The 19,553-nt window shown below is 26.8% G+C and overlaps 1 protein-coding gene across 1 annotated transcript in view; it reads right to left on the bottom strand.

The window, feature by feature from the left end:
* Positions 1 to 19,553, bottom strand: part of LOC129611586 (frizzled-like) — a 54,389-nt gene that overhangs the window by 17,389 nt on the left and 17,447 nt on the right. The window contains exons 3-4 of the mRNA XM_055524794.1: positions 8,141 to 8,335; positions 3,167 to 3,392 (exon numbers count right to left, since the gene is read on the bottom strand). Of these exons, the coding sequence (XP_055380769.1) occupies positions 3,167 to 3,392; positions 8,141 to 8,335 (421 nt within the window). The remainder of the gene's footprint in view (positions 1 to 3,166; positions 3,393 to 8,140; positions 8,336 to 19,553) is intronic.

Raw genomic sequence — 19,553 nt, 5'->3', positions numbered from 1 at the left:
CTCTTTAAATTCTCTTAAATTTCCTGCTTTATAAATCTGATATTTGCTCATTAAAGAAAGCAAAAAATGAGAAAAAGAAAAAACAGATTTAAAATGAAAATTACTTAGAAGTTTTTCCATAAAGAAAAAGAAAAAAAACTTTTTTAATTTTTTGTTTTTTCTTTTCTATTTTTTCTCATTTTTTGATTTTTCGTAACTTGGAACATTTTTGTAATCGAATACAAAAATGTAGAGTAAGAGATGCCTTAAAGCGTTGCTAATTTTTTGCGTATAACGTAATGTGTATATGTGTAAAAAATTTTATATATAAAAAAATTTAAGAACGTGTGTGTGTGTTTATGAAAATTCATTGAAATTTAACATTGAATGTAATATGAACTTTTCTCATTTTGTTGTTTGCTTGGATTATTGAAGGATTTTTCATTTTCAATATTACAATATTTTTGTTTATACATGATTTTGTTAGTTGTACTTTTCTTCTACTTTGTAACAAATCCCAAAGAGTAGACACTTTAACAAAAACAAAAATTCCTACTGCGAAATTTAAAATGAAAAATTTTTTCTTTGTTTATTTTTCCGAAGCAACAACAAAAAATGTTACACAAATTCAATTTTAATTATGTAAATATGTATAGGATGTCAATATATATGTGAGTGTGTTTTAAATATTTTGTAAATAAATTGTGAATTTACAAAATAGTGCACCCAGTTTGTTTACAAGTTGAAGTTATAATGCAAAAATTAATGTAGGTCATAATTAGCAATTTGGTTCTGTATAAGAATATTTATGTTAAATTATTGAGGACATAGTGATGAATTGAAATGAACTTGAAAAAAATAAGATTAATAAGGAATCACACCTCCCAGACTATGTTTATGAGTGCTATATGTGAGATTTTTTATGATATATGTTGTTTAGAGTAAAATTTAATATCCTTTTACGATGATTCATTCGTTTGGAGTACAATCACGCCATTTAGTAGCCCCACCTATTAACAAACACTAAAACTAAATATTTAATCCATCCATATAATGCCCATAATATATTTGAATATTTTTTTAAAATTTTAAAATTTACAATTTCTTGTGTAAATTTTAAGTTATACTTGAATTTAAAGAAAAGGATGAACAGAAAATAGTAAAGAAGTGTACACTTACTGAAATTGTAAATCACAAATTTTCAATCCAAGTCGCAAATTTCTTATTTTTCGTGACCAGGTTTAAATATTTTCAAAAACATTATTGCCCTCTTAATTATACAGCCCCCCCGCCTTAATAGTTTTACATTGGAATTTTACTTAATATTATTGAACCAAATTTATCGACCAATCAATATTTCAAAAAAAACAAAGGCCAACTACTAATAACATTTAAAGAAATCAATATATATGTATTTGGTGTAATAAAGTAAAAGCCAGAAAAACCACAATGAAGGGTGAACATAAAGAAAATTACAAAAGAATGAAAATTATTTAAATTGTCCCGTGAAGACTTTAATCCTTAAAACAAAATTTTGTGGTTTACAATTTCCATTTAATACCAAAGATTTCCAATAAAAATCTTTGCTTTTTTCTATTTTTATTTTTTTTGATTATTCAAAAAATAAAAAAGTTTCTCCTATGAAGAGAAAAGTATCATGAGAAGACATGAATTCCCTATGTAAATATGGCAATTTATTTACTTGATTTTTAAATTTTTTTCATGTTTTATTGTATGTAAGTATTTGGAAATATTGTTTTGTTTAAGCAAATATTAAGGCTTTTTTTCGTTAAAACATAATCACACAGTTCATGAGGAGATCAAGCATGTTTTAATATATATTTTGGTGCGTTGTAAGTGGTTTGTAATAATTTCCAAAATAAAATTTAATAAAATCGATTTTAATATTAAAGTTGTGAAAATTTTATTTAAAAAAATTTTCATTAAATTTGGAACAATTTTTCAAAAATTGAAAAAAATCAATTTTTTTATTAAATTTTTGTAGAAATTTTTGAATTATACGCCAAATTATAAGTTTTAGTTTTCAAAATTCCTTCAGTTTTTGGATTTAATAAAGAAGTATTTACAATTCTGTACAGAAAATGATTCAAAAATCAGAATATTTTGTGGCCTCGAGGAAGATCTCGCGGTTTGATGTGACTACTATGCTGCGGTTTGCCAGCGGCCTGGTTATAGATGTGGATGGAAATCACAAAATACCCTATGGGTAAATGTGAGAAGGGCTTAAAGAGCTTTGTGCCCTGGGGAAAAAAATATGCAAACGAAATTTCACTCTTCTAAAAATTATTTCAAGAAAATCGAAGGATATTAAATTGTTAATAAATCAAGCAATTCCAGGCTCAAAAATAATTGAAATATTAAAAATGTTGATAGAATACTTTCACAAAAACATGTTTCAGAGCAAAGAATTCAAGAAATTTATTTTCTAAAAAAAATTTATTTCCTAAAAAGTCAGAAGCTAAATCGCGTTAGAATTCAATATTAAAAATGAACCGGAATTGGCGTCAAATCCAATGCTTCAATAACTTTCAAATTTAATAATACACAGGTAAAATTTAGAGTACATTCTGTATTTAAATAAAATGTTCGTTTTAAAAATACTTAAAAATAATTTCATAAATTTTAAATATTCTACACGTTTTTTTTGTATTCTTCACATTTTTCAACATAAAGTCCCTGAAATCTTTAATTTTTCATATACTCAAGTATCCTTAATAATCACATTCCTTTATTACAATAACATATTTATAATCTTATTAAATATACAAATTTAATAAAAACAAACACGAAAACAAGAAAAATTACTTTTGTTATTCTTAATACAAGTGTACAAGTGAATGTGCATTTTGTAAGACGACATACAAAAGCGCTTTCTTATGGACAAAAACAAAAAAAAAACACAAGAGAAAAATTTTATTTTTTAAAAACAAGAAATAATTTGTTGTTTTTCTTGTTTTCTCTCTTTTCCTTTCAAAATAAATTTCTTGTGAATAAATGAATAAATTTAAAAAAAAACAAAATAAATAAATAAAATAAAAAATTCCTTAACTTCAGCACAAAAATTAAAATATATCCTTAAAGGACACGAACTGAACAACAACAAAAAAAAAAAGAAAATTTTTTATTAAATTTTTTTTTTCACTTCTTTTCTTAAACTTAAACTTACCTTCAACTTTAGCTAATGCTAATACTGATATTGTTTGTAAAGCTGGTATTGCCCATGCAACCAAATGAAATAAATGTGATTTATTTTCAATTGCTTCATGACCCCATTTAAGGCCAGCTGCAAGGAACCATGCAAATGCTAAACATGACCACCATGCAAATGCAGCCATACAACAAAAATATAATGCCATAAATAAAACGGTACAGGATGTTGACTGACGATGACCCTATAAAAAGAAATTAAATAAAAATTTGAAAACAATTTTTAAAGAAAAATTGAATTAGAACAATTTGTATTTAAAAGTGTTGTAATAAATTGTAGAAAAAAAAATTATTAAAAAAGAGAGGTTTTGTATTTTTTTTCTTATTTAAAGCTTTTTCATAATGTTCCTTAGAAATGGTCTTAGTCTTTGTAAAAATTATTATAGTTTTTATGTACCTAGACAAGCCTCTTGCAAATCTTAAATTTTATGCTTTATAAAAATAAAATTTAATAAAATATTTTCAAGTAAAAATGTCCTTTTATAAATGAAAAATTTTTAATCTGGAAATCAACGCTTTTTTTATAACTGGCTGAGAACAAATCTAATAATCTGAGTCGGAATAATGCCAGCTACAAAAGCATTAATAATAATAATAAATAAATTCAATTTGTTCATGAAACAAAGTACGAATCAACTACATTGCCAGCTTATGTTCTAAAGAAAAACTACTTAAAAATAGTGTTGCAATTTCACAAAACCCTTTAATACCAAAACGGTTACGTCAACACAATACGATTGCGTGTATACTAAAAATTGCTATCAGTTTGTAAGATTGTAATTGGAAACAAATTGATTGATGCAATTATTCAGTCGCATGTGCGAACACTTTTAATTCAATACAAATAATTGCAAAACTAAGAATCGCGTGTTTGTTTTCAGGCCTAAGGCAATACAAACAATGTATTGAAGCGAGAGTAAAATTACTATGCATTGAAGAATTTAATTGTTATTGCAAGAGAGATTGATTGTCGGCAGCAACTACATTATTTGATCAGTTATATTAGAATTTTTTTTAAAACATATTGGTTTAACTGAGTGGAAGAAGACTATGCATTCAGTTCAATTGACCGAACAGATAAAACTAAATGTTTATTGAGTCACGTATTAACCGTTTGAGTGCAAAAAATTTGAATATCTTTACCTCAAAATGCCGTGTAAAAAATGACTTTTTAAAAAAACTTCTAAATTTTCATCGATAATTAACCGATTTTCTTGATTTTTTCTGTGTTTTTTTGAAGAATTAGTAGTAGTTATTGAAATAAAGTAAACAATATAATGAACACAATATTTTAAACATGAAATAAAAAAAATTAACAATTTTGTTTTCCTGAACATTCGGTGTGCACCCCTATCTTACACCGAATGCAGATCCATGTTGATCGACGTAGTCCTGCACCATCCTTGTGACTACAGACCACACAGCTACACATCATTACTTTGGTCAGTATAATCATCACTCGAACTATCACAAGTTTCGGACGAGAAACTTCGCGACATTTTATGTATAAGAATCGTTGAATATCAATAAAATAAAATATTATTTGCAAAATAATATCTACTTCAAAGAATAACACGAGTTAGGTTTAAAGTGTGAAGAAAAAGCACGGCCGGTAAATGCGCACTATACGCGGGAGCGTGTGTGGGAAGTTACGCCTGCGCAATCGACGATTATCGACGATCGGCACTTTTCGGGAACATTCGATTCGACAAAAATCGACGATCGGCACTCTAACGGTTAAACAAATTAAAAAATAGTCTAGCCCATATTTCAACTTTCTGCAAGAGATTTTCTTTTAAAAAATCTTCAAGTAAATTCAAAACTTTTTCTCAATTTTTAACTCAAATATACTCTTATACTGTTATTTTAACCGTATTTTTTAAATTACTCTGTTTTAATTTCAATTACTCTGTTTTATGATAATGACAGTCTTTCTTTAGCTGTGCAAGCAAATTTTCTTGAAATAAAATAATTAAATATTACATTTTAAAGATCTTTAAACGTTTTTTTTAAAACAATTTATAAAATTTAGCTACCCAAGAAAAAAAATATTAAGGATAACAAAATATTAAGCGACATTTAGAAACTATTTCTATACAAAAAGAGAAATCCTTATGAGCTCTCATTCGTGAAATTTAATTTCCAAAATTTGAAATAAGCAATTTTTTTTTTTACATTATTTACGTCTTTGCCTTTTTTATCCGCTTGTTTTCCTCCCATCAGGCTCTTTCTTCTCTGTTACTCTCTAACATTTTGTTAATCTTTATAAATAGCCAGACAAATATGTAGTAACGGAAACCAAATTGAAAACTCTGAATCATGAATATAAATTTAGGTTACAGTAATTTCTTATATTAATCTTTTTTTTCCACTTCTTATGTCTTACTATACTACATATATGACTACAAAACTATTCTTCTAAAAGAAAATTCACTTAAAGTCAGAGTTGCATTACCATTCATCGATTTTAGTCGGCTTTTATGTGGAAATGTCGTTTATTGTCCGTCGCTTATAACAAGTGCACGAACGCATATAAAGTTTTTTGAGTAAATTGGAAATCATGGCTTCTCTTACCCAACTTGTAGTCAATATATTAATTACTTAACAAAATATCAAACGTAAGAAACCATTCACTTCTTGACAATCAAAGACAACAAATGACACTCATTAAATATATGAAATTCAGAGAAAATTATGAAAAAATCAGATTTTAATGTTGTTAAAGACGCCATTCCTTATCTTGTGTTTCAAGTTTATTCCTTATCTTGTGTTTCAACCTTCATTTGTGAATTTACAAATATGTAGGCTTATTATGTATGGTGAATTCACCAAAAAATTGACCGAATGTAATAGTTTCGTATTATATCTGTGTCAATATGCTTAATTTTTTTGTAAATTCTACAAAACATCTGACGAATGAGAAAAAAATCTCGCAAGTACTTAAAAAACTATGTCAATAATGTTCAATGTTTTCGCACCAGTTTGTCATACAAATTACTTATGTTAGGAATTTCGCCAGATCAAGAGATGTCAACAAGTTTAAATGAAATTCATATTCAGGGAAATCAAGAAATACAACTCAGTAGAAAAAGTGAGGTAATTTTGTTGGATTTAAAATTGAGAGAAAATTGGAACAGAATAACTTATGCTAAAACAACGTTACTCAAAAATTGAAATACTTAATGAGACAATTAATTAAGCAAAAGCATTTCAGAGAAACGAAACAAATAACATTTATTACACATTTTAATTATAATAATTTTATGTGTGCCGCCATATACCCAATAGCGCAAAACTGAATTGAACCAAATCATAACACCAAAAAGAATAAAAAAAATTAATAATAACTTGAAACAGCACGACCCTTAAGCATTTTCACATTAAAAAACCACTGCTTATATTACACTACTCTTTGCCAGCTTCCAAAGATCTTCATAGAAAAAAACAGGATGTATAAGAAAAACTAAGGTATATAAAATAAAAAAAAAATATTCTTTTGCAAGGATTATATGATATTTCGAAAGAGAAGAAAAAACTCAGTATTAGAAAAAATTTTAATCCTTAATAAAAATTTAAAAAGAAAAAAAACCGGAAATAATGATAATGATATAAAGAGAAGAGGAAATAGAAAATAAAATCTGCAAAGTATCAAAGCATCTGTATGAAGAAAATCATGAACCGAAAAAATAGTTTTACATCCTTAATATGCGGATAAAAAAAAAGTAAAAAATGGGAAGAGTACATGTTGCAAGAAAAAAATTCAAGTGAAAAAAAGAAAAGATCGTTTAGAAATTATTAAACCGTTATATGCATACTCATATTCTGTAAACTTATAGGACTAACGTAATACAGACAAAAATATTTTATTTGATTCTCAGCTAGTTTCCGCTCGAATAACAGAATAATATTTTTTTCTTTTACTAAATAACAAAAAAAAAGCACAGCGTGAATGGTTTTATGTAATTTTGCAAATGTAGAACAATTCGTTTTGAAGGATATTTTTTTATTAAATTAATAAAATATTAGGTTATAGCATATAAAAGCTCATTTACCATAGGGTCTTTACTTAAAGTGTACCGGTCGATAATTTAATCCGTAATTTTCACCACTATAACAGCTTTATTTCAACATGGGAACAGAAAATTTCAACTCGAGAATAGTAAATTTCAACATGAAAACCTAAATTCACGGTAACAGCAAATGTAAATATGAGAACAATAAAATAAAAGAAGTGGGAAGAAACTAAAAGGAAATCCTCAAGGGTCTACTAATGGGGCATTGCTGATTTAGTGGTCATCTAAGGAAGCTGTGCCTAAAAGTTGTGCGTCACATGCAGCTTATTTAAAAAAATTAAGAAGACTTCAATGCACCTTCTCGGTGAGTGTGGAGTGCTGATACACAAAAGAGCGGAATCTCTGGTTGGCTATATTCTTGCAGCAAAGGTCCTACAATAATCAATCCCTATAGGAGTATATACTCGAACTTATTAGGAGGATTGTTCTAAAGTATATGTGGATGAGGATAATACAGCAGGTCCATGTATTGTTCGTGGTATGCAATAAGAGAACATGTAATATGCTAAGACTTAATACCCTTAATCTTTTCTCTATACATATGCTTAAGTTCTAGTATTCCGAATTTTTTACCAGTTTTCTTAAGAGTTTTTCTTCTTATAAATGAATGTATATATATAAGGGTTCCACGGAGATAATTCAATTAAATATTGAACTATCTAAGCTTATTTTATGCTCTAAGCATCTTCAATATTAGATTAACAAGACACATTGTCTATAATTATTCCAATAGAAATATTCGAATACAAGCAAAATTCTTCGAAAACAAGTACTTTCGAAAATATTACAAAACTTCTGTGATTTTATTTATATTACAATCAAAATATTAAATTTTAAATTAAAATATTTTTTAAACTCACCTGTGTTATTGTTGATAACATTTGTAATCTACCGATACGTATTGGTGGTGGAAATTGTTCACGACAAGCTACCGAATCACCGGCACCTAAACCAGCAACATAAGCACATCCGACAACAAAATAACAAACGGCTAAAAAAACGATCGCCCGTTCGGGATATCGAAAACGCGACGAATCAATTAAAAACGTTAAAACCTGAAAAATAAAAAAAAAATAAAATTAATTATTTTTTTTATAAAAAATCTATATAAAAATTGAAAAATTTTAAAATCATATGGAAAAAAGAAATCAAATTTCATTTTCTCCCTTTTGCCTTGATCTAGATTTTTTTAAATGCTCATATTATTTTTCTACCACATCTAAAAAAAAAATACAAAACTCTTGACAATCATCTTTTATTCAATTACAAAACTTTTTAATTGTTTCAATTATTTCAACAGTCTATTAAATGAGTAGTTTAAGTAATCAAAATCTAGTTTAAGATATAATCTCAGTTAAAGAACTTTTAAATTTTGTTGTTGCTCAGCAATAACATCAAAAAGAAAGAAAAAAAGCAAGAGCTCTAAAGAAAAACACATTTTTTACAACATGAAAATCTTAAAAAGCAAAAAAAAATGAAATAAAAGTGAGTTAAGAGGTATTTCTCTTGCCTTTTTTTTCTCTCTTTTGCTCTCTCTCTTTTTAATATCAGTATTCAGTAATCACAATGTTTCATCTTTCTTATTCTATCTCCTCTCATTCCTCTTATATTCTTCGTCACATTAATATGCTCTTTGTTTCTTATCACTTTCTATTTATCATCTTAAATCATATCACAAGGATGTTTGTGTGTATGTACGCAAACATCCTTACAGTTTTTTAATGGATTTACATAAATTTACAATTTACAAGAAAAGAAAAAGACAAAAAGAAAAGCAGTTATGATATAAAAAAAAATAAGATGATTTTAGATTAATCTGACAGACAAGAAGGCATTTAAATAAAATTCTTATGAAATAATTATATTTGATATTCAACCTAATATTTCTAGCATTAAATCCTACCGTAGTTATGATGCAATTTTAGAAGGAAGATTTCATAAAATTTGGAAAATTTCATTTAAAATATAAGAGGTGGAAGACTTGTAGATAAGTTAACAAAAATTTACGCTTTTAATCGCATTCAATTTTAATTCTTTAATCAAGTTTTAAGGATTTCTTAATTTTTTGAAACATATCCAAATTTATTACAAATTTTGGATGATTAACGAATAAAAACGAATTCTTTTCCATGGGATGTGCAACAGATGGGTGCAAGTTTTGACACAAAATTATTATAAATTGAAATTAATCTCAATTTTTTGCTAAATATCTAAGTATTTTACGAATTAAATCAAAATCCTAATACCCATTGCAAAGGATTACAATTAATGAACACACTATTAAATATAAGATCTCATAGTCGTCTTGTGAATTTACTGATTACTATATTTCTAATTTGAAGAGCAGGGAGAGCCGAAGTTTATTAAAATAAAATCGTACATTGGATCAACTCAAATTGCTACTATTAAACATTTGACTAAATTGTTCAATAAATTTTGTAATTGAAAGCACATTCCGAACGAAAATAAAATTTTTAGATGCTACAACTGCATTTTATTCTAACATAATCTTTTTCTCTTTTATATTAAAACTATAATACAAAACAGAAAAATCCTTAAAAGATTTTCAATAATGATATTCAATGAAAGTATACTGATTTTGCAAGTAAATTAAACAAAAATATCAGCAGGAAGCTTGACATTTGTAGCAAAGATAATAGAAAATTGCCATAAGTTTTAAAAAATAAAATTAATTAAATAAAATCAATCAGATTAATTGCTTTAAAATCAATTCTTTAATTAGAAATGCAAAAAAAAGGAAACGATTAAAATAATTGAGTAGAAAATTAAAAATAATTGAAAAAATTTAAGAACCCCTATAAATATGCAATTTTAATGGAAAATAAATATTAGAGTTAAAATCATTTATTGATGCATTTGTGCAATGTTATCTTGATTTAAATATTCATATCGTAAATATTTAATACGATTAAATACAATTCACAATTATTTTGTTCTTAAAACGTTCCAGTCTTATATACCAAATAAATAACTAAAAGGGAAGAATGAGCAAATATTTATAAGCAGGATTTTAAACCAACAACGAAACTAAACTAATCTCGCTATCCTTGTTATATTATGTGATTTGTTTTCAATTAAATTCTCGTTTTGAATTATGCTGCTGCGCGCACTAAGATTACTTTTACTTCCGACCTTATCATAAAACTTGATTTTCTATTTTCTATACTCTCATAATACACAATTTAGAATAAAATTATTGTAACTTTTTACATTATTCCACCTTTACTTTTTGCATTATATAGAAAATTACAACAAACTTATCAAAATATAAAAAAAAATCAATATATTTTGGACACGCATCAAAAAACCTCAATTTTCAATTTAAACTTCCTTATATTACCTGTTTTCAGGTTCATGTCACTCTAATCATATAGGATCTACCTTTATACCATTTTTATTTTATATTCATTGTAACACACCTACGTACATACAAACATTCTCCAGACAACTTATTATGATGTCTGTCTACGGGAAAAAGAAAGTCCTTGAATATTTTAAGAAAGCAAAAACAAAAACAAAAATTTATAAAAGAGCAAAATAAGAAGAAGAAAAACAAAAAATTTTTCCATTTAATTTTATCAATTCAAAAATGTCCTTTCAGGACATTTTCTTTTTATAAGGATATAGGGAAGAAAATAAAAACAAAATAATTATTTTTATTTTCTCTTTATTTGTTTTATTTATATATATTTTTTTTTGTGCTTTGCTTCTAACAATAAGAAATAATTTTTAAGATGAGGCGGCGTAGAATGAAAAATATTTTTTTTTCCTCTTTCTATAGCAATAAAATAGAGTGGTGATGGCCAGAGGGTAAAAATTACAGGCATCATTGAATTTTATTTGTAAATGTAATTTAAAATACAAATAAACATTTATATTAAATAATAAACTAGATATACATAACGGTCAACTAAATAAATATGTATTTTCGATATTTATACACTTGTAATTTATATGCTCTCATTTTATTTATTTTTGATATATGTACATTCTCTTATTATAAAAAAAAAACAGAAAGAGAGACGAAAAAATATCGTCATAAGCATCTGCTTCATTGAGTGAATGATTTCTCTACAGAATACGTAGGTTCATTGGAAGTATTTAGAAATACACAAAATAATCAAAAGTTGAAAATAATAATATGTGTATATGTATGTACGAATTTCTCTTATTATATAACGGTAATTTTGTCGCTCAATTATTTGAGTGTGAAACGAATTATGACTAGATTTAGGGTATTTTGTCGGTTTTACTGGAATTATTTTATACGAATTTCAGGAGCCTGTTTCTATTAAATTTCTTTCAATATTGTAGAGAAACACCTTATTCAATCTAATTTTAGAACTATAGCTGTTCGAGTAATCTTAACTTAAAACTGTCATAAAAAAAACGTATGAATTTCAGTTTTGGAACGGAATTATGTTCAATCATATGTGAAATATTTTCCGGTTTTTCAGACTTTGAATTGCAAGATCAAGATTTTAATACATTCAAAAAATTGCAAAATTTAATTCGTTTAAGGTTTCAGTTTCCTGTTTTCAACTATATTGTACGTTTTTCTTCAGAATTTCAAAATTATTTAGAATTCGACAATTAAATTTTTACGTAATATACAAGAGTATACATAGACACAAAATCATTTTAAATCGAAGTAACTCTGTTGTTGGATAGCACGAGTTAGAAGTTTATTTTTGTACAAAAAATTTTGAAGCAAACCTCAACAAAAATCGAAATTTATTTTTGATCCGACACAAAGTGGTCATATTGTAGAAGTAATTCACCAAAAGTAATATAAAAACTTATACATCTGCTCACCTTATTCCAGTATTTCACAAATATTTACCTCAAAGATTACATTAATAATTTCTTCCATTCAAAAATTATTTAATAAAATTTTTGTTCAAATTATCGATTGTTTTATTACTGTTGTCTATATTTTCAAAGAAAAACATAATAAAAGAAACCCAACTTTTATACAAGACACTTATATACCAAGTGTAGAAAGTTAAGAATTGTTTCATTTATACTCGCACAAACGCACACATACGTGTGAATAAATTTGAACTAAACAAGAAGAAATGAGTAAAAAAAAAATTGTGTAAAAGATCAAAATGCGATACCGTATGTTGTTACAAAACATAATTCCCTTAACATATACTTACATAACGTATTATATAACAGTGATTTTTATTATAACTTTTATTGTACAGTTATTGTACAATTATTACAATTATTATTACAATTATTTTTATCATTGTAATTTTTTTTTAATGTTATCTTTTAACTAAGTGCTTAAAAAAATATAAATGAGATTATTAAATGAAATGGAACTAATCTGGTTTTAATGTGAGAACATTTTCTAGTCATTTAAATTTTAATTGAAGAGGGAATTTTATTTAATACGTATATATATATATATATATAATTATGTATAACAGTTTTAAATGTTTAAAATGTTATATAGTTTTTACAAACTATTCTAAAATTTCAAATGAAAAATGTAATCTGGTTTATTTTTTATGGAAAAAGGGACATTGACCTTAAAGAAAGAAAAAAAAAAAAATAGAACTATTTCAAAATCGAGTCAATGAAAATTGGCTCTGGTAAAGGTTGAATGACAATTATTGTAAAAAATAATAAAAGAAAATACAAATATCCTTTTAAATAAATCGACAGAATAAATAAGGTTGCAAAAACTTTGGATTGAAATTTTTGTAAAACATAAAATCGACAGATCCAGTCAATTTTAACAAAATTTCCTTTGGCAATTATCCATGTATACGAAAACATCGTCTCTTTAATATCTTTTAACAAATAAAACTCATACATTTTTACATACATTAAAATTTTGTGAATATTCTACAATAGAATACATGCTTTCATAAGGCTGTACGATAAAAGAATATACAAGTTATGTGAGGCATTCTATATAATACTGCTGAAGTGGGGTAATTAAAGCGGTAAGTGGACAAGGGAATTAACTTACATTTGCATTCTGACACATTTTTTCATTAACAAATTGTAAAAATATTAATTTTTTTTTGTAACTTAACTCCTACATGCACTGCCAATCTCGTCTTCTATTAAGTTTCTAGCTATAAGAGTAAGTACAGTTAAAAATATATGAAATTTAATGATGTTTTATTCGAGCAGCTCGATTTTCGTCAAAATGTTGTTTAACCCCTTTGTCCACCAACCTCTCGAATTAAAAAATTTAGAAGAATAGTAAAATAATATGAGAAGACTTCCGTTTCACATCTTCATTTTTGAGTTGATCGACCTCAATTTTCCGGAAAATGAACATTTTTTGGCATCTTTACTTATAATTCAAGAAGCATTAAGTATACAAATATTAGAGTAAAATTACGATATAAACACATCTAAACTCTTTTTTTTTTATATTTTTCGCAAAATTTTGAAAATATTCTTTAGTACGATAATATCGATGTTTTGGGGTAGCTTCACAACAAAAATCCATAAATTGTTCATTAAATTCAGAAACAAAACGCAGCTTTGTTACAGTCTCCTTATAAAATGACAGACGCCGTAATTAATTTGGAACAATAACCCCCAATAATATCATAACAAAATAAATATATATATACTGTTTTAATCTGTTATACAATTAATGCTAAAATAAATGAAATTATCGATTTACTTAATTTTACAAAAAAAAAAAAAACAGAAAATTGCCTACTTCAAGGCACTTAAACTCATTTCAATTTCTATTGTTTTTATTAAGTGTAACATAAATTATTTAATTTCAGTCTTTCAGTCTCAATTGATTATTACTTAACAGAATTCATATGAAAACTCATAATTATGTTTTATATTGTAATTTATTTCATAAAAGGCGGGCTGCAGAACAAAATAAATATTTCATACCATATAGGCAAAATATTGAACAATATAGTGTGTTTGTATATAACTATGAAGATTACTAACTATTATATATAGAAATAAATATGCCATTTCGACTAGCCTACAGACACACATTTAACATAGATCTTATTATGTATATTTTATGTAGGGGACAACAATTCATAATGTGCAGTAATATTTTTCTATATTCAATGTTTCAATATAGAATTTTTTTTTTTGTTTTTCATTTTCCTTCTGTGTCATATAATAATAATATGTAATAAAAACCGTACATGTAAGTAATATTACATACATATACATACATAAAAAAAAAATAAATAAAATATTTGTTCACAACTGTAAATTATGTAATATATGAGCGTATATTTATTTTTATAAGTTTTCGTTTATGGGGTAATATAAAAATCAACCAACTGGATATCATATAAAAGAAAAGAGAAAAAAAAAAGAACAGATTTTATCATTTCATTCATTCATTTTGCTCATCCTTTTAGCCTCTCAAAAATTGTCCCTTGGGGGACTATGTTAATATGTTCTATACATAAACACAAATAACAGAGATTTATAATAACGTATCTTGTAGTACATTAAAACTAGTATAATGTAGTACGTTTGTATTAAATATATTACAGGACTTTATTTTAAGCTGCTATGACAATGGCTATGAAACAAATATTTTAGATCATCAATTTTCTTATATACAAAAGATGAACTACACACACTGATTGAAACCATATTTTGAGCGATAGTTAAAATCTAAAATAATTGCAATAAAAGTAATTTCATTTTACAATTTTCAAATTTGGAACCAAGTCACGAAGCCAATTCTGCAATTATGGGTCGAATAAATTACTACAAGTATGTGGAATTAATTCTGTAGCACAAAAAATATTCTTAAACGAATCAGTTACTTCTGCAAAGTTCCCGCTTCCGGGATAATTTTTAGCTTCCAGGATACAATGGATATGCCCAATTCTGTAAGGTCCATAGTATATTGTACACAACTGATAAATAAATGAAATATAAATTTTACAAAACATCATTTACAAAGCCGTTCTTCCGAATAAATAATGCGCGATGATTCATTAAATTTTTAAAATATTTCCATTTTCCATTAAAAATCATTGAATTTGCATATTTCGGAACCAATAAATTCAAACTAATTCAATGTATCGTAAAGTAGCACATTTCCCTCAAGCATAGTTGTGGAAACTATGCATATACTCTATTTGACAATTAAATAAAAGTAAAAAACGAGAAAAAAAATAGAGTTGACCTTGTCAACTCTGTGATACCCGTACGAATTCGTTATCCTATGTGCGAATAACTAATGTGTTATAACTAACTATGGGTCAGACTATGACTTTAAGTTGCCGTATTACCATATTAATTTATGCAAAATTTCAGTATTACGCGTTTTTCAAAATACTGGTTGTGTCAAACTACTATTGAAGTTGTATGGCAGCTACCAGAAAGAGCCAAGAAATTTTAGCCAATTTTATCAAGGACATCGGCCCTATTAATATATTCGTTTGTGCAAAATATCAATATTACAGCTTTTATAGTTTCTGAGATATAGCCAAATAACTTTTGAAATTGTATGGCAGGTACCAAAAGGAGCCAAGTAATTTCAACGATTTTTATGAGACACATTGGCCCTACTAATATATTCGTTTGTGTGAAATTTCAATACCATAGCTTTAATAGTTTCTGAAATATAGTCAAATAACTTTTGAAGTTGTATGGCAGGTACCAGAAGGAGCCAAGCAATTTCAACGACTTTTATGAGACACATTGGCCCTACTAATATATTCGTTTGTGTGAAATTTCAATACCACAACTCTTATAGTTTTTGAGATATAGCCAAATAAATTTTGAAGTTGTATGGCAGCTACCCGAACCGGTACCCCGATTACGTCCAATTTAAATAGGGTTCCGGCACTTACTACAATAAATCATTTGTGAAAGTTTAGTGAATTTAGCTCAATTAGTTTTTGAGTTATCGTTCGGACGGACGGACGGACGGACGGACGGACGGACGGACGGACGGACGGACGGACGGACGGACGGACGGACGGACGGACGGACAGACGGACGGACGGACGGACGGACGGACGGACAGACAAAGCTAAATCAACTCAGAATTTGACGCTGATCAAAAACATACACTTGAGTCTATATCTAACACCGTTATTTCTTAGCGTTACAAACGGTAAGGCAAATTTAGTATACCCTTCGAACATACGTTCGTACGGGTATAACCTTCGAACATACGTTCGTACGGGTATAATAAATAATTTTGTCTTGACATAATTTTTCTCTTTTTTCATTATTATTCTCCTTATTGCATAAATTTAGAAGGAGAACAAATATCAAAATACCAAATATAATTGAATTTTTATTTTGTGATATAATTTCGAAATGGAAGTAGAACGAGATATAAATGTAGCGACAGACGACTTACAGGTTAATTGACGGGAAGATTAACAAACCCAATTCGAGACTAAGAAGAACTAAATGTACTAAAAAGTACAATTTTATTCAATAAATTATCTCTGCCGTCATAATAGTTTTTATTATATTAAATAATTTTTGGAAAATTTTTATGTTATTCTTATATAGTGCCATGTGTTTCCAGCCAGCCATATTATACTTATATACTATTAAAATAGAGAAAAAATAACATTTTGTTTTCTTTTTATACTATATAGTACTCGTATTTCTGTTTTTATATGTAGTGGTAATGAAGTGTGGAAAATATTAAAATAGTATTTCAAGTCGAATAACTTTTGTATACAAGAAGACAATTGATAAGAGGAATTTCATTTTTTTGTACATTCTACTTTATACAAGACGTACACAATAAAACCATAAAAAACGATGAAGTAGAGATGAAGAAAAATCTAATATAAACACATACAATTACATAATGCATAAATATATAAAAAAACAAAATAAATAATTATGAAATATTATAATGACATTTTTTAGTGTCAACAATTCAAAATTTTTTAATAATGCTTTTCCTTACAGAGTTAAATTGTGGAGTTTAGGTGGATTTGTAAAATATCTTTTTTTGTCTCGAAATTATGGAAACTAAATAGGAAGAACTACTTATTAAAGGATTATAAAATTTAATGTTCATGTAATATTTAAAATATTTTTATTATAAAAAGCATTGTATCGTAATTTGTAAAGTTATAAAAAAATTTTATGATCAGAAAATATTGTAAAAAAATTTTTAAATGAAAGTATAAGTGAGTGTGTGTATTATTTTGAATACATTGTATAGAACGTTTTTGACTTAATCACGGCAGAAATAATTATTTTTTTTACGATCATAAATTTTTAATATTTTTTATTGTTAAACTTATTTGTTATATGAAATTAAAATTAAGTAACAATATTTTCTTTGAATTTCAATTCAATTTACTTAATATTATATTAAGGAAACTATAGAACTTTCTATAGAAATGTGTGTTGGAAATTCAATTATTAAATAAAAAAAAAATCTACTCATTTGTAGAAGTGGGCTTCCAAGCTTTCGAATTCGAATTTGCTTATAAATATTAAATTAAAATATAATTTTCATTTTGCAAATCAAAGACAAAGTTATCAAATTGAAGGTCTTAGTGAATAATATTAATCACCTCATGTGTACACCATAATGCTTTTTGAAATTTTATAGAAGCAAATCGATTCGAATAAAATAATTCATATTCAAATTTATACAACATCTCAAGGTATTTCTTATCCAAAAGGACTGTATCATTGTATAAATATTTATGAGTAAATAAAACTTTTAGATGGAGACAATTTTTACAGCTCAATAGCTACCGGTCATAGGGGCTTAAAATCGATCTCAAGTGTTTATACCCGTACGAACGTATGTTCGAAGGGTATACTAAATTTGTCTTACCGTTTGTAACGCTAAGAAATAACGGTGTTAGATATAGACTCAAGTGTATGTTTTTGATCAGCGTCAAATTCTGAGTTGATTTAGCTTTGTCTGTCCGTCCGTCCGTCCGTCCGAACGATAACTCAAAAACTAATTGAGCTAAGTTCACCAAATTTTCACAAATGATTTATTGTAGTAAGTGCCAGAACCCTATTTAAATTGGACGTGATTGGGGTACCGGTTCGGGTAGCTGCCATACAACTTCAAAAGTTATTTGACTATATTTCAGAAACTATTAAAGCTATGGTATTGAAATTTCACACGAACGAATATATTAGTAGGGCAAATGTGTCTCATAAAAGTCGTTGAAATTACTTGGCTCCTTCTGGTACCTGCCATACAACTTCAAAAGTTATTTGGCTATATCTCAGAAACTATAAAAGCTGTGATATTGAGATTTCACACAAGTGAATATATTAGTAGGGCCGATGTGCTTGATAAAATTCGCTAAAATTTCTTGGCTCTTTCTGGTAGCTGCCATACAACTTCAATAGTAGTTTGGCACAACCAGTATTTTGAAAAACACATAGTACTGAAATTTTGCATAAATTAATATGGTAATACGGCAACTTAAAGTCATAGTCTGCCCCATAGTTAGTTATGGCACATTAGTTATTCGCACATAGGACAACAAATTCGTACGGGTATCACAGAGTTGACAAAGTCAACTCTACTTTTTTTCTCGTTTTTTTTCGTCTTTGAAATTTTAAGTATAACTCCATTCCTTTGAATGATAGGTACAAGATTAAATATGATTTTAAAACCTCAGGACATTCTTTCAGGAAGAAGTCGGCAAAGTAATATCTATTAAAAATAAGCTAAAAATATGATATGATTTTTAGTTATGATTATAATATATGATGTGATAAAATTTAATATTATGCAATACCGCATTTATAACAGTTTTTTAGTTGAATGAAATCGTTTTCACTTAGAATAAAACCTTTCTCAGCAGAAATAAAGCAATATATTTATTTGGTTAAACCTCATTAAAGTAAAACTTTCGCAGCAACATGTCGTCAGTACAATAGAACACTTTATTCCACAATATTAACCCATTGGGGGCGATAATCCTCAAAAGAGGATTTGTATGTATATTTCAAAATAGATATTTAATATTGATCGCTGTTCAAAATTTAAAGATAACAGAGATTTTAAAAGCACATTTATTTCAATATTGTGAATAAAGTTCAACTGCAACGGAACTGCAAACATTTTCTCTTAAAAATACAATATTTTATTAAGATTTTAATATTTTAAAATATAACTAAAATAATAAATTTTCAAAAACTTTTTATTATCGGTTTCAGTATCGCTTAAATATGGATGTGATCGTGTATCTTGCTATTATACTTCCCAAGTGAGAAGAAAATAATTATTCGGTATTGCGTATCTCGCTTTTTCTAAAATAC

Source organism: Condylostylus longicornis, unplaced genomic scaffold (assembly GCF_029603195.1).
Source record: "Condylostylus longicornis isolate FDR11 unplaced genomic scaffold, ASM2960319v2 ptg000053l, whole genome shotgun sequence".
In the NCBI taxonomy this organism is placed as follows: domain Eukaryota; kingdom Metazoa; phylum Arthropoda; class Insecta; order Diptera; family Dolichopodidae; genus Condylostylus; species Condylostylus longicornis.
This window is presented reverse-complemented; position numbering and strand designations above follow the sequence as displayed.